Raw genomic sequence first — 18,416 nt, forward strand, 5'->3', positions numbered from 1 at the left:
ATTTTAGTCTCATCTGACCAGAGTACCTTCTTCCATATGTTTGGGGAGTCTCCCACATGCCTTTTGGCGAACACCAAACGTGTTTGCTTATTTTTTTCTTTAAGCAATGGCTTTTTTCTAGCCACTCTTCCGTAAAGCCCAGCTCTGTGGAGTGTACGGCTTAAAGTGGTCCTAAGGACAGATACTACAATCTCCGCTGTGGAGCTTTGCAACTCCTTCAGGGTTACCTTTGGTGTCTTTGTTGCCTCTCTGATTAATGCCCTCCTTGCCTGGTCTGTGAGTTTTGGTGGGCGGCCCTCTCTTGGCAGGTTTGTTGTGGTGCCATATTCTTTCAATTTTTTAATAATGGATTTAATGGTGCTCCGTCAGATATTTTTTTATAACCCAATCCTGATCTGTACTTCTCCACAACTTTGACCCTGACCTGTTTGGAGAGCTCCTTGGTCTTCATGGTGCCGCTTGCTTGGTGGTGCCCCTTGCTTAGTGGTGTTGCAGACTCTGGGGCCTTTCAGAACAGGTGTATATATACTGAGATCATGTGACACTTAGATTGCACACAGGTGGACTTTATTTAACTCATTATGTGACTTCTGAAGGTAATTGGTAGCACCAGATCTTATTTAGGGGCTTCATAGCAAAGGTGGTGAATACATATGCACGCACCACCTTTATGTTATTTTTTTCATTTCACTTCACCAATTTGGACTATTTTGTGTATGTCCATTACATGAAATCCAAATAAAAATCTATTTAAATTACAGGTTGTAATGCAACAAAACAGGAAAAACACCAAGGGGGATGAATACTTTTGCAAGGCACTGTATACATATCTAAAAGACATATGCATAAACACACATATAAACAGATATGAGTGAAACTGACCTTGATCTCTGGCAGGTTGAGGATCTCAGGGAACACACTGATGTGGTTGGAGTGTGCTATGAGGGTGTGTAGCCTCTTACAGCTGGACACAGTGGAGGGGATGGTCTTCAGCTTGTTGCCACTCAGATTGAGCTCCTCCAGCAGCTCCAGTTTACTCAGTTTACTGCACACACACAGAGCAGTATAGAGACGTCTCAACCACACAGAACAAAGGCTCATATCAGATCTAGAGAATAGCTACAGTATATTAGGAGTAATAGAAAACATGTTATGTCTTGAGACGCAATCTCTAAAGTAGTGGGTAACCCCCTGTGTAGAATACTTCAACTGATTGAAGGCATTTCCATTCTTCATAGGTACTGTATGAAGGCAGTTTAACTGGGTGTGGAGTTGGTTACCTGGCAGGGAAAGAGAGCAGCTGGTTGTAGGCCATGTGCAGGACTCTGAGGTTCTGGTGTCCCACCAGCAGGGCGGCGCAGTTCTCATTCAGTTTGTTCCCCGTCAGGTACAGTTCCTGGAGGGTGCTGAGGCTCTCCTCTGATTGGCTGCTGGGGGGAATTATCTCCAGGGCATTGGCTGACACGTTCAGGTACTTTAAGCTAGGAGGAGGAGCAGAGAGAGATTTATGTAAATAGGAAAGAACCCAGGATTAATTGCCAGTGATGTAAATGTGTAATATCAAATCAACATTAGATGATTTAGACATAGTGTAAAATGTAGAACTTCCTCTTAAAGCTGTTATGACAGGAGAGTTAAATGCTCTTGTTACCAACACTCTGGCCATACATTTCCTTTAACAAAACAGATTCAGATAAATGATGACAGGGAGAAAATCAATAAGAATACATCTTCTAATGGTGGCTCTTTTATATCACTAACTGAGAAACAAACATTGTTGACCAATGAGGCACTTTACAGCCGTCACACTGGCACTCGATGTCTCAGCATGGGAGACAGAGTAGAGTAGCCCAGGCCTAATGGGTGCCCAGTGATTTATCAGACAGGAAACGGTAGAGCGTCAGGCTGCTGGGGTGGGATCACGTTACAGTCTGACTCTCTGACTGGTCCTCAGAGCCACACCCTCCAGAGCCTGGCAGATACAGCCCAGTGGACCCAGTCAGTCCACCTCTACTGGAGCAGCGAACCAGGGCCACCACATGTCTATGTGAAGTAAGACATCTCTTACAGACTGCCAACCACTTCAATCCCATCAAATATTTATACTGTATTTCTACTGCATGATGTAGGGAGGATATAGGGCAGTGTTTCATTTCAATATGCCCAATCCTGTTTTGTCCTTTAATTGGTTGTTGTGGTTGAATAGAGGAACAGGGCCAATGCTGCTCAGGGGTTAAAGCAACAGCAGCAGCGTCACAGGCCCAGGGGGAGACAGAGCATCAGCTGCAGCCTCCAAAGCACCTGTCAGGAATGGAGAGAGAGGGAGAGAAAGAGGGAGAGAGCGAGAGAGAGGACAAACACCAAAGAGAAGGGTAGGAGAGAGGGTGGGTGCGAAGATAGAGAGGAAGGGGGATTGACCCACTTTAAGGCCTTGTAGAAGAGGCTCTCCGGGAGCTCGCCTAGCTTGTTGTGCTGGAGGTCGAGTGCTTCCAGGGGGACGTGGTCAAGTAGGTCAGGCAGTCTCTGGAGCCTATTGTTCCCAGCCAGCAGCTTCCTCAGACTCAGGCTGCTGAGCAGTCTAGTGGAGAGGGAGAGAAAGAGATAAAGAACATCATCTCCTGCTGTGAATTTGATCACTTGTGAAACTGGGGGGAATATTGCCTTACCTCCATAACTTGCTACATTTGCACACACTGTATATATATTTTCTGTTGTATTTTTGACTTTATGTTTTTTTACCCCATATGTAACTCTGTGTTGTTTTTATTGCACTGCTTTGCTTTATCTTGGCCAGGTCGCAGTTGTAAATGAGAACCTGTTCTCAACTGGTTTACCTGGTTAAATAAAGGTGAAATAAATATAAATAAATAAATTGAGGCACGGAAACTCCACAGCCAACAAATCCATCAATGTCCTTTTGAACTTGGCAGCCTAAAGATACCAACACAGCACAATTTACTCCAGAAATAATAACACTGAGAGGTCTCATCTGCAGCTACGCCGTCGAGCCGAATATTATCTTGTTTGCGAAGGCTTTGGTCTATTCAAATGCAAATAGTTGTGTTGAAGGGTAACGTTAAATGACGGTTGCTTTGAGCGGAGTGCTCCAGCATCGCCATACTGACATCACAGTCTGCTGACAGAAAGATGAAAAGCTGTGCATTAGCGTCACACAGCCAATGGAATCCTCTCATCAGCTGACTGTCAACACATCTGCTGATGTTTTAGGGACAGTTATTTCTGTCTGGACATTGGCTAAATGATGCCCAATGTTAACCAGATTAATATGGTGCTCATTCTAATAATAACTGCAGAATGTTTAAAAGCCAAATCCGGATGATACGAGATGGAAGGATTAAACATATAGTACAACATGATGGACAATGTAAGTAACATCCTTTAATCTACCTTAACAAATATGCATGTTTAGAGCATCTTTAGATGAGTTGGAAGTGAGGAGTTTGAGAAGGATGAACTAGTCCTCATAGGGAGACTAACCTGGCTGGTAGTTCAGACAGGAAGTTGTGTGTGACGTCCAGCACCTCCATCTTCCTACTGTCACACAACCAGTCTGGTAGGTACTCCAGCAGGTTCCTGTCACAGAGGTCACAGAGGTCACAGTCAACACAGAGGTCAGAGGGGATATAAGACCTTTTAACCTCCAACTGTACATGTACAGTGCATTCGGAAAGTATTCAGACCCCTTGACTTTTTCCACATTTTGTTACGTTACAGCCTTATTCTAAAATTGATTAAAATCGTTTTTCCCCCATCAATCTGCACACAATACCCCATAATGACAAAGCAAAAATAGGTTTTTAGAATTTAAAACCCCCCCCGGAAATATCACATTTACATAAGTATTCAGACCCTTTACTCAGTACTTTCTTGAAGCACTTTTGGCAGCGATTACAGCCTTGAGTCTTCTTGGGTATGACGCTACAAGCTTGGCACACCTCTCTATTTGGGGAGTGTCTCCCATTCTTCTCTGCAGATCCTCTCAAACTCTGTCAGGTTGGATGGGGAGCGTCGCTGCACAGCTATTTTCAGGTCTCTCCAGAGATGTTAGATTGGGTTCAAGTGCGGGCTCTGGCTGGGCCACTCAAGGACATTCAGAGACTTGTCCCGAAGCCACACCTGCATTGTCTTGGCTGTGTGCTTAGGGTCGTTGTCCTGTTGGAAGGTGAACCTTCGCCCCAGTCTGAGGTTTTGAACGCTCTGGAGCAGGTTTTCATCAAGGATCTCTCTGTACTTTGCTCCGTTCATCTTTCCCTCAATCCTGACTATTCTCCCAGTCCCTGCCGCTGAAAAACATCCCCACAGCATGATGCTGCCACCACCATGCTTCACCGTAGGGATGTTGCCAGGTTTCCTCCAGACGTGACGCTTGGCATTCAGGCCAAAGAGTTCAATCTTGGTTTCATCAGACCAGAGAATCTTGTTTCTCATGGTCTGAGAGTCCTTTAGATGCCTTTTGGCAAACTCCAAGCGGGCTGTCATGTGCCTTTTACTGAGGAGTGGCTTCCATCTGGCCACTCTACCATAAAGGCCTGATGGGTAGAGTGCTGCAGAGATGGTTGTCCTTCTGGAAGGTTCTCCCATCTCCACAGAGGAACTCTGGAGCTCTGTCAGAGTGACCATCGGGTTCTTGGTCACCTCTCTGACCAAGGCCCTTCTCCCCCGATTGCTCAGTTTGGCAGGGAGGCCAGCTCTAGGAAGAGTCTTGGTGGTTCCAAACTTCTTCCATTTAAGAATGATGGAGGCCACTGTGTTCTTGGGAATCTTCAATGCTTCAGAATGTTTTTGGTACCATTCCCCAGATCTGTGCCTCGACACAATCCTGTCTCGGAGCTCTACGGATAATTCATTCGATCACATGGCTTGGTTTGCTCTGACGTTCACTGTCAACATTTACATTTTAGTCATTTAGCAGACGCTCTTATCCAGAGCGACTTACAGTTAAGTGAGTGCATACACTTTTTTCTTTCTTTTTTTCTCATACTGGTCTCCCGTGGGAAACGAACCTACAACCCTGGTGTTGCAAACCGCTACACGGGACTATGTCCCAACTGTGGGACCTTATATAGAAAGGTTTGTGCCTTTCCAAATCATGTCCAATCAATTGAATTTACCACAGGTGGACTCCAATCAAGTTGTAGAAACATCTCAAGGATGATCTATGGAAACAGGATGCACCTGAGCTCAATTTCAAGTCTCATAGCAAAGGGTCTGAATACTTATGTAAATAAGGTATTTCTGTTTTTTATTTTTAATACATTTGCAAACATTTCTAAAAACCTGTTTTCGCTTTGTCATTATGGGGTATTGTGTGTAGATTGATGAGGGAAAAAAATAATTGAATCAATTTTAGAATAAGGCTGTAACGTAACAAAATGTGGAAAAGTGAAGGGATCTGGATACTTTCCGAATGCACTGTAAATGAAAAAAGCTACCAATATACCAAGTTCATGATGAGAAGTGTTGATGGATTAATAACACCTCTTCCTTCCTGATTGAGAAACTGAGGCCCTGGCCGCACAGCACTCACCGTGATAGGTCCATCTGTGTCAGCTGGTTGGGTACTGGGTAGATGTTGACCGTGGTCAGGCCTGTGGGTAGAGGAAAAGCAGTGATCAGCAGCCAAGCTAGGGATGGCTATATGCATTATGTAACAGTAACAGTGGTAGAGGGCCTGGAGAGACAGGGCCAGGGAGGGAGGTGCTCCACTCACGGTTGCTGCTGGCGTGAAGTGTGCGCAGGGTGAAGCCACTCAGCGTTAGCGCCCTCAGCTGGTTTCTCTGGCAGTGCAGGGTTTCCAGGCTGCAGATGGAGCTCAGGTCCAGTGTGGCCAAGTGGTTGTCCCTCAGGTCCAGCTGGGTCACCTGCTTCACCGCCTCCAGGGCCTCACTCTTCACCCAGCGCAGACCGTTCAGCCTGCATACAGTACACAGCATTTACACAAAGGCCTCATACAGTACACAGCATTAACACCCAGGCCTCATACAGTACGTGAGGGAAAATCAACAAGGGGCTATGTGGAAAGTGTGTTCCACCACAACGTGCTAGCGGAGTGGAACTGACCTTCCACAGAGTTGTATTATTTTCCGGAGAACGCATAGAGCTGCAAGTTGATTATCCCTTTTATATCATGGCTATAATTTAACACATTTACTGCTAGAAATGGGTTCATTTGCAGGTAGAAATGTGTTCAACATCCACTGAAATAGCTCGCAAGTTTACCAGATAACGATAGTAGTTGCCTCCGTAATCAAACAGACTTGCTAGTTTAGCTAACCAAACCAAAAGTCCTAGCTTGCTATTATGAAATTCAAATTCAACAATGCCAATAATGTTTTCAATATGTATTTTGCTTTCAAAAGCAGCTCAAACATAGAACATGTAGGAACTACAGCCATTTCATTCTACAGTGCAAATATACTGAGTTATAGGGAAATAATGCACGCTCTAGAATGCCCTTCAAGCCAATCAGAAACGAGTATTCAACAATGCCATGGTATAAACAGCATTATAAACTGGGTGGTTCAAGCCCTGGATGCTGATTGGTTGACAGCTATGGTATACCACGGGTATGACAAAACATTTATTTTTACTGCTCTAATTACGTTGGTAACCAGTTTATAATAGCAATAAGGCACCTCGGGGGGTTGCGGTATATGACCAATATACCACGGCTAAGGGCTGTACCTAAGAACAGCACTTAGCTGTGGTATATTGGCCATACACCACACCCCCCCGGGCCTTATTGCTTAATTAACACACAGGCCTCATACACATAGAGAACATAGGATCAAGATATTAACATCAACATGGGGTTAAAGCAATGGCATCAGACAAACAGAACACTGGGTTAGAATGCTGACAGCAGACAGACACTAGACAGAATATAGTCAGCAACTTGAAAGACAACGAAGTTACATAAACAAAAGCATTGGTGCTCCTCCTCCCAACCAGAGGCCAGTTCAGGTGAGGAGCGGAGCGGAGCAGTAGTCCATCCATCCTCTTTGCCTGGCTGATGAGTTCCAGACTGCCCCCGTGTGTCTCCCTCTTCCTGATCTGATCTCACTCTGCAGAACCTCTCCTCTCCCTTTTATGAGCCCAACTGGCCTCCTAATCCTGCAGGCACCCAGCCCCATAAATCCACCCCATAACTCACTCTCAAGGTGAGGCAGAGCAAGAGCGAGGGAGCGAAAGAGAGAGGGAGAGAGACAAAGAGACAGAGAGGTAGAGAGGGAGGTAGAAAGATGGGAGGAGAGAGATGAATAACGACTTAACTTTAAAACAGTGACAGGGAGTGAAGGTGGGTGATACTGCAGGTTTTTAGGGGATCAATCTCACTATCAATGGCTGCATCAGAGCTGGATAGAGAGATAAGAAAGGTGTTTTATATGAAAATGGCTAAGTGAGGCAGGGTCAGGCATCGGGGTGGGGACATTTGGGGGGGGGGGGGGGGGGAGCTGAACCGCTGCTGCCAACTCTGTGAGATTTACTGACAGGGGGGGCTCTTATTACCATTGTGTATTGATCTTCAATTATGCATGCTGTGACTGACGAATAGAGTGTATACACTGAGGGATGTGAGAGAGAGAGAGAGAGAGAGAGAGAGAGAGAGAGAGAGAGAGAGAGAGAGAGAGAGAGAGAGAGAGAGAGAGAGACTGTACGAGGGCAGAAAGTACAGACTGGTCTAGTTCCTCACCGCAGGTCGATGTTCTTGAGGTGGCTCATCCTGGCCAGGATCCCCAGCTCCAGGGTCTCCACCCGGTTCCCAGCCATGGCTAGCCTGTCCATGCCGCTCAGCCTATCCAGAACACCAGGGATGTGGGGGAAGTTGTTGAAGGAAAGCCCCAGGCTGCTGAGCTGAGCTAGGCCGCCAAGCTCTTCGGGCAGGAAGCTCAAGTGATTCCCATCCAGAGACAGGGTCTGCAGACTGGGGGACAGACATATAAATCTCTTTCATCTCTGTTTTCTGAGGATACACAACTGTTTGGCATTCCATAAGAAGAGGTGAAAATGTCAGTGTTTGTATATTTGAAATCATTCTATATTAAGCATCATGCTGCAGTAAGTGAGCTGAGAGCATGAAAAGTGGCCTGATTTTAAAGCTTGATTTAATCTGACTGCATAACAACAAACAGCTGAACTTAATGCAATTCACTGGTTCAATTAACAAAAACAAAAAAAACACACACACACACACACACAGAAAACATGCTCGATAATGATTCACTGCTAAGATGAGCATGTGGGCTCATGTGGCCAGAAAGGGGCTAATGTGGAGAGGCGAGCAGCGGGGAGAGTGGAGTGTACTGCACACAGCACTGAGCAGCACAAAATGTCCAACCCAACATCCAGTACATAGAGGAACTGATACTCATATTGACCATCATGGAATTACACCCTACCTAACACAGCTAGAGTGGGAATGTTAGCATGTACTCTACTCAAAATAATATATAATTTTGGCTGACTGATATAGGGTGTATGTATGTGACTGTCTCACCTCTGGAGGTTACCTATCTGTCTGGGGACTGTGTTCATGCCGTTACAGGAGAGGTTGAGCTCTGTCAGGGTGAGGATCTCACAGACAGACTCTGGAAACACTCCCAGGCGGTTATGCGAAAGGTTCAGGCTCTTCAGCTGGGAAAACCTGGGTAGAAAGAGAGGGTTTGAAAAACTGGACCTGGCTTTTCTGACATGTTCAATGAATGACCAAAAGTAATTCAACGTAGAGATAGTTTTTCTTGTTGCGACAAGTCTGATTATAAAAATAGATGTATTTTGTGGGCTCATTGCATTGGCTCAGGCAGTCTCGTTCATCATAATCGCTCCATTGGAATTTATGTCCTCGTTACTAGGGGCTGCTGACATTTTACATTTTCGCATCTGGCCAAAACCCCATCTCACACACACACACACACACACACACACACACTAAGTAGCAATACAAGCATTTTAGTGAATGAAGTGATGCAGAGTGGATGGGGGATGGAGGTGGCCGCCGTGAGTCACAACATATGCTAGAGCACAGACCGCATCCGAGAAGAACCATCCCCTCCCTCCTCCACCCCCTCCCTCAGGCTCCATCAGCCTCCCTCACTCCCCTAGCCCTGCTCTGTCTAAATATACAGATAGAGGGAGTGACAGACACACAGAGAGAGAAAGAAAGAGAGAGAGAGAGAGATGCAGTGATGTGTACATTGTCTTCCTCTCAGCTACACAGCACAGTAGATCCTCTATCATGTGTTCTTTCCACAGCCCTTCACACACGCATAAACACATGCACGTACACACACCACTTATTACAGCTCGGCCCTCCTGTAATGCTTGCCATACAACAGGAAATACTAGAGGGTAGTAGATAATTAACATTTAATAGCATTATCTCTTTGAGAATGCCAGCTTGCTCAAATATGCCCCAGTTGTACCATAGGAGTGGACACTGAGCTAAGTGCCCCTTCACCCTACCAGATGATATGCCGGCTGAACCACCGTGTCTCTGAGCATCGACCACAAACGAGTGGTCAGGAGAACTTATCAGCACCGACTAGACCATAAAACAAGCTCTGTGATAAACAATGTACGTACCTGTAGAACATCATATGACATGATTACATAATGCCTTTGGGTAAAACTGTCAGCCTGTGTTGTAACACTACCACAAATTGCATTGTAACAGGGAGGACAAGTTTATCTGTGGACGGATTAAGATTTAGTATCGAGGTAGGGGTGTTACTGAGCAGGTTTAGTATTGGGCTACAGGTTTCGCTAGGCATGTTCAGACTTATTTTAGGTAGGGTTTTCCTAAGTAAGTTGTGTCAGTGGTTGTGTGCTGCCCTGCCTGGTGAGAGAGTGCATTTACCTGGGGAGGTTGAGCAGTCCTCCGGGGCCCTGCAGGGACATGAAGTTGTGTCGGAGGTTGAGGTGGGTGATGTCCTGGCTGTAGAACAGGTACTCTGGCACCTCCTCCAGACTGTAGCATGACAGATCCACCAGGCTGATGGTCTGAGAAACCACCTGCAAACACAGGACATGTCCGTTTACTGTTTACTGCATCCAAATGGGTTTTTAATTAAGCTTAGTGATAATAGAACAAGGTTTTGACCAGAAACCACCTGCATGGAGCAATTGAGTTTTGCACACACACACGGAGTAACGGGCAACTTTAATTTAAAAAGGTTGAGTCGGTTCAATAATGCTTCATTCACAGAAGGGAAGTTGGAATCCTACGCTTCAGCATTATAGAATGATCTATTGAGCATTATAAATAAAGGAATACTGATAAGGTTATGTTGTGAGTCCATAACAAAACAGGATGTTCACACAACTCTAGTGTTGTGGTCTATTAGAGTTGGCAGCATGAACTCCACTGAGGTGTGTGGTACTTCATCATTATCCTCACAGTGTTGTGGTCTATAGGAGTTGGCAGCATGAACTCCACTGAGGTGTGTGGTACTTCATCATTATCCTCACAGTGAATGCTGTGTATATCCAGGGGTGAAAGTAGATGTCATTTCTTCTCGGTATGGGACCTCCTATGTGTGCATTTTTTTATAGGCCTAATCATACAATTACATATAGAATTTAATAGGATCTCTATGGGCCTAATTGTACAGATTTGTCGTTTAACTTTTAAAATGTATTAGCCTACCTTTTAATGTGGCATCAACATAGTCATGATGTTTTCATCTGATTGTCAAACAATTACTTAAAAAGGCTCATGTAGGCTACCTGCGCACTTTACTCCGGGACGGCGTGATGATTATTTGAGGGGGGTGCAGAAGAAAATAGTTTAAGCCTCATTTAGATCTTTTTCTGCTTATAATTTCCGACATTTGGTAGGCTATTTGTAAGTCAAGGTGTCTATAATTAGGTACATGCAGATTCTCTTGTCATTACTTGATGCTCGTGTAGAATACTAAATAAAGCCTTGCTCGCCTAAATAATGTCATAAATCATCAACAATCTACACCGAACAAAAATATAAACGCAACATGTAAAGTGCTGGTCCCGTGTTTCATGAGCTGAAATAAAAGATCCCAGAAATGTGCGGAGGAGTATTTCTGTCTGTAATAAATACATTTTGTGGCTCCCCAGTGGGTGGGCCTATGCCCTCCCAGGCCCACCTATGGTTGTGCCCCTGCCCAGTCATGTGAAATCCATAGATTAGGGCCTAATTTATTTATTTCAATTGACTGATTTCTTTATTTGAACTGTAACTCAACAAAATCTTTGAAAATAAATGAAAAGCTGTGAAAACGATCCAACATGTTTCCGATAGTATTTCAATTAGTCTTGGATGCAAATTTTATGTGGTTGAAAATGGAATCCAGTCAGCTTTTATGTCGCTGAAAGAAATTGCACGTTTAGGCTACACAGCACAGTCCCTAAACGCGCATCCAATCATATTTCGCCACTCCTGTTCCCGAGACAAAAATGTACATTTGGTCTATCATTTTACTGCGAGGAACACTTCATTCTGCTGGAGTTTATATTATAATAGGCTACATATGAAGCCTACAGTCAGTGTCCAGACTTCCGTTACTATTCCAACTATTCCAAAATAATTCCGGCCTCCATACAGTGCACTGTGCACCCGCCATTTGATCAATGCAAAGAGACATCAGTTACAAAACACCAAAGTCTTATGAATGGCATTCTGTGATTGTCATTCATTAGGCCTACACAAGTCTTGTAACCTGAATGTATGTGTACACTGCTGTCCGTGCGCATCTCGGTCTTGGCCACTCATCTCTGCATTGGCAAAATTTCAGTGTTATTGTCGAACCACACCGCACTTCGAGCGTAGGCTATTCAACACCTCTTCAAGTCTATTCGCACATTTTTCACACGACTAATGATAGTGTGATAGCCTACAGTTTTCTTGAAATCTCTTTTAATTATTGTGATAGGCTCATGTTTTACCGGTACGGCTTACCCCCACTATTTATTTTGCCGGTACTCCGTACTGGACCGCACTGGCTTACTTTCACCCCTGAGTATATCTGATTTTTTGTATTGTTCAGCACTCCCTGTCCCGCCATTGATTTTCATTGGCTATGCTCATACAGTCATGGCTCACTTATCTACATGTGCAGAATGCAGCTGAACAGCACTTCAGCTCTGAAAAGATAGTCGTCAGCACATGGAGGACACTGTCTGTCTGGGGGTAGTAGCTTTAATACATTTCTCAGTCTGAAAACATGCTCGCTTCAATCCACCACAGGACCGCATACTGTGCAACACCCCAGAAAATAGGATGGTTGCTCAGCAGAGCACGTCGTCACATCATTGCTTTTAGGGATAAACAAAGACAAATCTTAGAGTTCTCATCAGCTAGCTTTTAAAAGGCCATCGAGGGCGGGTCAGAGAGAGACAGATGAAGAGAGAGAGAAAGAGAGAAATGAGAGAGAGATGAAAGAGAAATTGAAATTGAAAGAGACAGAGAGAAAGGCTGGGGGTAGTGTCCTACATGTAGACTGGACTGAGAGAGGAGAACAGCCTGTGGGTAAAGAAGCTAGCTAGGCAGCAGGGGGAGCGCTTGATGCCCAGTGTGTGTGGCTGTGGAAAATGACCCCCTCCTCCCTATAGTGGAAGATGACCCCCTTCTACTGTATCCATTCAGACAGCCTCAAAGCCTTTCTGTCTGGGAAGACCCGGGCACGCCACAAGGCCACTCACCAGGCCCAGCTACTCACATACAGGCCACTGTTAGAGCAAGGAGCCATTAGCCAGCCAGCACAGCCCCCATCACACAGAAAACACCACAACAACCCCATCCCCCTCACTGATTCAGAAACACACACACGCACAAACACACACGCTGAAACAAACACAAAATGAAACACATTAGCACAAATACACTACAACAAGGGCTTGGTTGTGTCCAGCCTGGCATGAGTATTGCCCCAAATCCACCATCTCATCCACCCTTCCTCTAATTCTCCTCCCCTCATCTCTCTCTGCCCCTCCAGTCCTCTCCCTCTCTTCATCTCAAGCACCACCCCTCTCTGCTCCTCATACATCTCTGCCTTCATCTCAAAGCCTCTTCTCTGTCACTCCTCCTGCATCTCTCTCTATTTCTCTCTCTGTCTTCATCTCCAGCCAATCATGTCGCCATAGGAACCTCTGATGTCTAACTGCTCCCCAGTCCAGCTCAGTGTTCCGCACCACAGTGGTAGGTAGGGGGAGAGAGAGAGCGAGAGAGAGTTAGAGAGAGCTCCTTGACTTAGCATGGATCTACTACTAATTGGATTTTCATTTTTCAGTTGCCTTTTTTCTCCACGGCTCATTGTGTGCCTGCTCTGCCTGGGTGGAGGCATTCACAGAGCTGGTTAGGGCCCAGTAAGGTTCTGGGACATAATGGCCATTAATTAGGAAAGTAGAGGCACAGCGAGAGGAGCAGAGCAGTCCGGGAGGGACAGAGAGAGGGACTGAGGATACTAACGTCATATAGTTGTACTGAGTCCCATGTGCAAGCACACAGACACACACAGTACACACAGATACAATCAATGACCCATGCACCCTCCTAGCCAGTTGTTTAATCAAAGCCAGACACTGCTGGTCCTCTGTAGTCACTGTAGAGCCAATCAGAGAGGTCACCTGTGCTCCACAGCAGGACTCTGATTGGATGACAGACCAGGCAGTGTGCACTCTGGGTAACTCTGCCCTCTCAGCACTATGATTCCCAGCCCAGAGGAACCAACCAGGACCACCCCTCACTGTGTGCCCTGACAGAGACCTTGCATAATTTATCAGAGAAAACATACACAAAGCTCTGGCACACAGATTCTCCTACATAACAACTCTGACAAGTAAACACATACTTACTTTTGAAGCCTGCCGATGCCACCTCTGATAGTCTGCCAGTGTGTCGAAGTTAACAAAGTATGTCTGGGCCTGGGGTCCAGCTGAGCTGAACATCAGACAGTGCTGTCTCCTCTTCACCTCCTCCACCTGAACATACAGAACAGAAAGGGTGAGGAGGCCAGACAAAGACATCCACTGATGTTCCCAATAAATTACTAAACGGCATTATGGTGCCTACTGGCTCTGTCCATATTAGGCAGAGACACATGTGCTTAAGTGTGCCTGAATGTGCATGTCTATGGCTGCATTTACACAGGCAGCCCAATTCTGATATTTTTTCAAACTAATTGGTCTTTTGACCAATCAGATCAGCTCATTTGCCAATAATTGGGCAAAAGATCAGAATTGAGCTGCCTGTGTAAACACAGCCAATATGTGTGTGTGTGTATGTGTACTAGTGTGTGTTTGTATGTGTGTATTTCTGTATTTGCTCCCTTCTCATTGTACTGTACAGTGCATCCCCTCTGTCCGTCTGTCAGTCCCAGCTGTGTTGTTGTATCTGTGATCTGCTGTTGTTTCTGTCTCTCTTTGACCCCTGGGGAATGCATGGGCTTGGAAAACAACGTCTCTCCAACCCCTGACCTCTAACCCCTCACCTTTCCCCCCACCAGAGGCAGGATGTGCATCTTCCCCGTCAGGCTGTCTTTGACAGAGGCCACAATCAGACAGGTGCCACACAGGAGGACCTGGCGCTCTGCCCACTTGTGCAGCTGGGTCTTGCCCTTCCTGACGCTGAACACGCCCGTCAGCAGGGTCCGCTCCTGCTGGTCCGCGTTCACCGGACACTCTGGGGGAAGCCAAGGGAGGAGAGGGGTTAGTTAAAGAACATGGTCACATATCACTTACGCAAAAACACACCTTTGCACAGACACACACACATACTCCACACAGAGCACATACATCCCAACCACTCCCCCACCACACCCTGTACACAAACAATACATTACGTTAATTAATACCATATGTTCTCAAGGGGGTTGTGCTTTCAAGAGACAAAGACAAGGAGAGGGCTAGACGCTGCCAGAACATGAAGTCAAACTGATAAACAGGTCACGATGATGTCACCTATGCATTAGTCAATGAATAGCACATCTCTTCCTGGAAGTGTTCTTATGTCAGCAGATCAGCCCAGCATATAGTCTCATTATCCTCCTAATAGACCTTCGCTGAGATCTCTAGAGCATGCCGAACATCTGATATGACAAACTGTAATAACGTATCAAAACCCATTTATTCGCTAGATGGAATCTAAAGGTAGTTTGAAGGCTTTATAATCTATGGCTTCATCCATGGTAGAGATGACAGGTGTGTGAGTGTCAATCCCTCTAACATCTGATCAGAGATCACTGGGCTGCTGACAAGCTTGATCAAAACACCAGGTGATACAGGTGAGCATTCATTGGCCCAACTCGAGGTGTCCCTAGCGTTTGATCAGTCTCCCCTTTTCATTAACACACACACACACGACTTTGCGATTGTTCTCAGAAATGCTCTAACCCAGATGCATCAGTCAGGCTTTTGTCACATTAAACCCTCTTTCAATCTAATTATGTAGCAGGGAGGTGAGGCTAGTGTTGCAGCCTGAGTATGCTGTTGCTGAAGGACACAAACAGCAGGCCTCCCTCCCTCCCTTTGCTCTGCCAGGCCTCAAGTACACTCAGGTTAAAGGCTGGTCAAATAAGCACAAAGGGCACACAACAACTTTTCTCCTCTGTTTTCAATTTCCCTTGAAATAACAAGGTCTGCGTTTTCCATAATAGCACCTCCTTGTCTCAAACTCCCAGAGGCAGGCAGACACGTCCTCGCTCTCTCTGCCCTTTTCTGTCTTCTCCTTCACGTCTAAGGATCAAAACGAATCGTCAGGCTGCTTGTCTTTGTGTTGTCTGGAAAACCCATAATGAACAAGACAACGGCCTCTGACAGCAGACTGGGCCGCTGGCGCTGGCTGGGGGATCAATAGTGGTGTCTGATCCCAGGGCTTCCCCTCTGTCAGAGAGAAAAGGACCAGAGTGCCTCAACTCCAGCAAAGGCCCTAGGGGCCAAGGGCAGCCAGGGAGAACCGGCCTTAGAAGGAAAGGGAGAGGGGAAGAGCAATAGACAGGGAAAGAGGGAGAGAGAGAGAGGGGGAGAGCTGCATCATTGCCCTGTCCTCTATGTGTCTGTGAGGGTGAAGGAGGCTGACCTGTCAAAGACAGAGCCTTGTAGCCCTGTAGTGGATCCACATACAGCCAGGAATAGACACAGGCAGACAGGACGCACTCTCCCACTGGCACCACAGCAAATCCACTACAAACAGCCACATTCCTCCCTCATCCACACACTCATCCCCCAATGCACTGCTGCTTACCAGCCCCACCCCCACAAGTCTCTCTCACTTTCACATCTCGCCTTCCAACTGAATAAAACACCTAATAATCACCTCCCTGTTCTCTACACCTCTCTGTGAAATGATCCAAGAACACACACGCCAATACAGCACGTCAATACAATCTCAGTCCCACTGCGCAGTCTCACCTCCAACATCACACAAACACTGCTTCATTATTAGAAATAGTGTTGACACTGGTGCAGTGGGTTGTGAGAAAGAGGGAATGGTTGATATTTTGTTTGTAGCTAGCGCACAGTGATGACCAAAGCTGGAACAACCCCCAAAAACACTACAGTGATAAGCCCTCTCTCCACAATGGAGCCAGAGGGACAGACTGAAAACGCCGCTTCTAAATAGAGTTAGCGTTTTCTACAGCAATATGACGAAAGAGAAAGTCACTCAATATTTGGGAGTTTGGTTGCATTTTCAGAGACGGCAGCAGAATGTAGCTCAAGGACAATACAGTACTCCTTGGGCTATTTTAAACAAAGTGTAGCCCTAAAAAGCCCTTCAAATCAAATCTACTTAGTCAGAAGATCTCTATCACGCAGGATGTCAACAAGCGTTTCTAAATTGGACATCCCCCTGGACGCTCGACACAAAATCTGAGGAGCGGGCCTCTGCACAGAGCAGCATCACGCTGAAATAATTGAACGCATAGAGACACTGAGCTGTGCTCTGCTCTCCCTGCTCTGGCCATGAAAAAATGTCATACCCATTAACTGTAGCATGGTTGTGTAAATACCCACAGCCTATACTGTTGCATTGCTACAGGGTGTTGGCAAGTATGTACTTTCATTATCACCTCATGCTATCAGAATGACGGGGAATACAAGATCATACTTAAGCAATAAGGCCCGAGGGGGTGTGGTATATGGCCAATATACCACGGCTAAGGGCTGTTCTTAGGCACAACGCAACATATTGGCCATATATCCGGGATTCTTCAGACAGCATTGAGGAGTACACCACATCAGTCACTGGCTTCATCAATAAGTGCATCGATGATGTCGTCCCCACAGTGACCGTACGTACATACCCCAACCAGAAGCCATGGATTACAGGAAACATCCGCACTGAGCTAAAGGGTAGAGCTGCCGCTTTCAAGGAACGGGACTCTAACCCGGACGCTTATAAGAAATCCCGCTATGACCTCCGACGAACCATCAAACAGGCAAAGAGTCAATACAGGACTAAGATTGAATCGTACTACACTGGCTCTGACGCTCGTCGGATGTGGCAGGGCTTGAAAACTATTACAGACTACAAAGGGAAGCACAGCCGCGAGCTGCCCAGTGACACAAGCCTACCAGACGAGCTAAACCACTTCTATGCTCGCTTCGAGGCAAGCAACACTGAAGCATGCATGAGAGCACCAGCTGTTCCGGATGACTATGTGATCACGCTCTCCGTAGCCGATGTGAGTAAGACTTTTAAGCAGGTCAACATTCACAAGGCCGCAGGGCCAGACGGATTACCAGGACGTGTACTCCGAGCATGTGCTGACCAACTGGCAAGTGTCTTCACTGACATTTTCAACATGTCCCTGACTGAGTCTGTAATACCAACATGTTTCAAGCAGACCACCATAGTCCCCGTGCCCAAGGACTCTAAGATAACCTGCCTAAATGACTACCGACCCGTAGCACTGACGTCTGTAGCCATGAAGTGCTTTAAAAGGCTGGTCATGGCTCACATCAACAGCATTATCCCAGAAACCCTAGACCCACTCCAATTTGCATACCGCCCCAACAGATCCACAGATGATGCAATCTCTATTGCACTCCACACTGCCCTTTCCCACCTGGACAAGAGGAACACCTACGTGAGAATGCTATTCATTGACTACAGCTCTGCATTCAACACCATAGTGCCCTCTAAGCTCATCACTAAGCTAAGGATCCTGGGACTAAACACCTCCCTCTGCAACTGGATCCTGGACTTCCTGACGGGCCGCCCCCAGGTGGTAAGGGTAGGTAACAACACATCTGCCACACTGATCCTCAACACGGGGGCCCCTCAGGGGTGCGTGCTCAGTCCCCTCCTGTACTCTCTGTTCACCCATGACTGCATGGCCAGGCACGACTCCAACACCATCATTAAGTTTGCCGACGACACAACAGTGGTAGGCCTGATCACCGACAACGATGAGACAGCCTAT

At 46.3% G+C, this 18,416-nt stretch overlaps 1 protein-coding gene across 1 annotated transcript in view; it reads right to left on the reverse strand.

The window, feature by feature from the left end:
• Positions 1–18,416, reverse strand: part of LOC311111538 (PH domain leucine-rich repeat-containing protein phosphatase 2-like) — a 46,908-nt gene that overhangs the window by 10,549 nt on the left and 17,943 nt on the right. Inside the window, exons 4-14 of the mRNA XM_084154284.1 lie at positions 14,484–14,674; positions 13,849–13,974; positions 9,878–10,032; positions 8,519–8,665; positions 7,715–7,945; positions 5,732–5,934; positions 5,549–5,609; positions 3,499–3,594; positions 2,423–2,578; positions 1,281–1,481; positions 883–1,045 (exon numbers count right to left, since the gene is read on the reverse strand). Coding sequence (XP_084010410.1) covers positions 883–1,045; positions 1,281–1,481; positions 2,423–2,578; positions 3,499–3,594; positions 5,549–5,609; positions 5,732–5,934; positions 7,715–7,945; positions 8,519–8,665; positions 9,878–10,032; positions 13,849–13,974; positions 14,484–14,674 — 1,730 coding nt within the window. The remainder of the gene's footprint in view (positions 1–882; positions 1,046–1,280; positions 1,482–2,422; positions 2,579–3,498; positions 3,595–5,548; positions 5,610–5,731; positions 5,935–7,714; positions 7,946–8,518; positions 8,666–9,877; positions 10,033–13,848; positions 13,975–14,483; positions 14,675–18,416) is intronic.

Source organism: Coregonus lavaretus, assembly GCF_964263955.1.
Source record: "Coregonus lavaretus genome assembly, chromosome: 37".
Classification (NCBI taxonomy): domain Eukaryota; kingdom Metazoa; phylum Chordata; class Actinopteri; order Salmoniformes; family Salmonidae; genus Coregonus; species Coregonus lavaretus.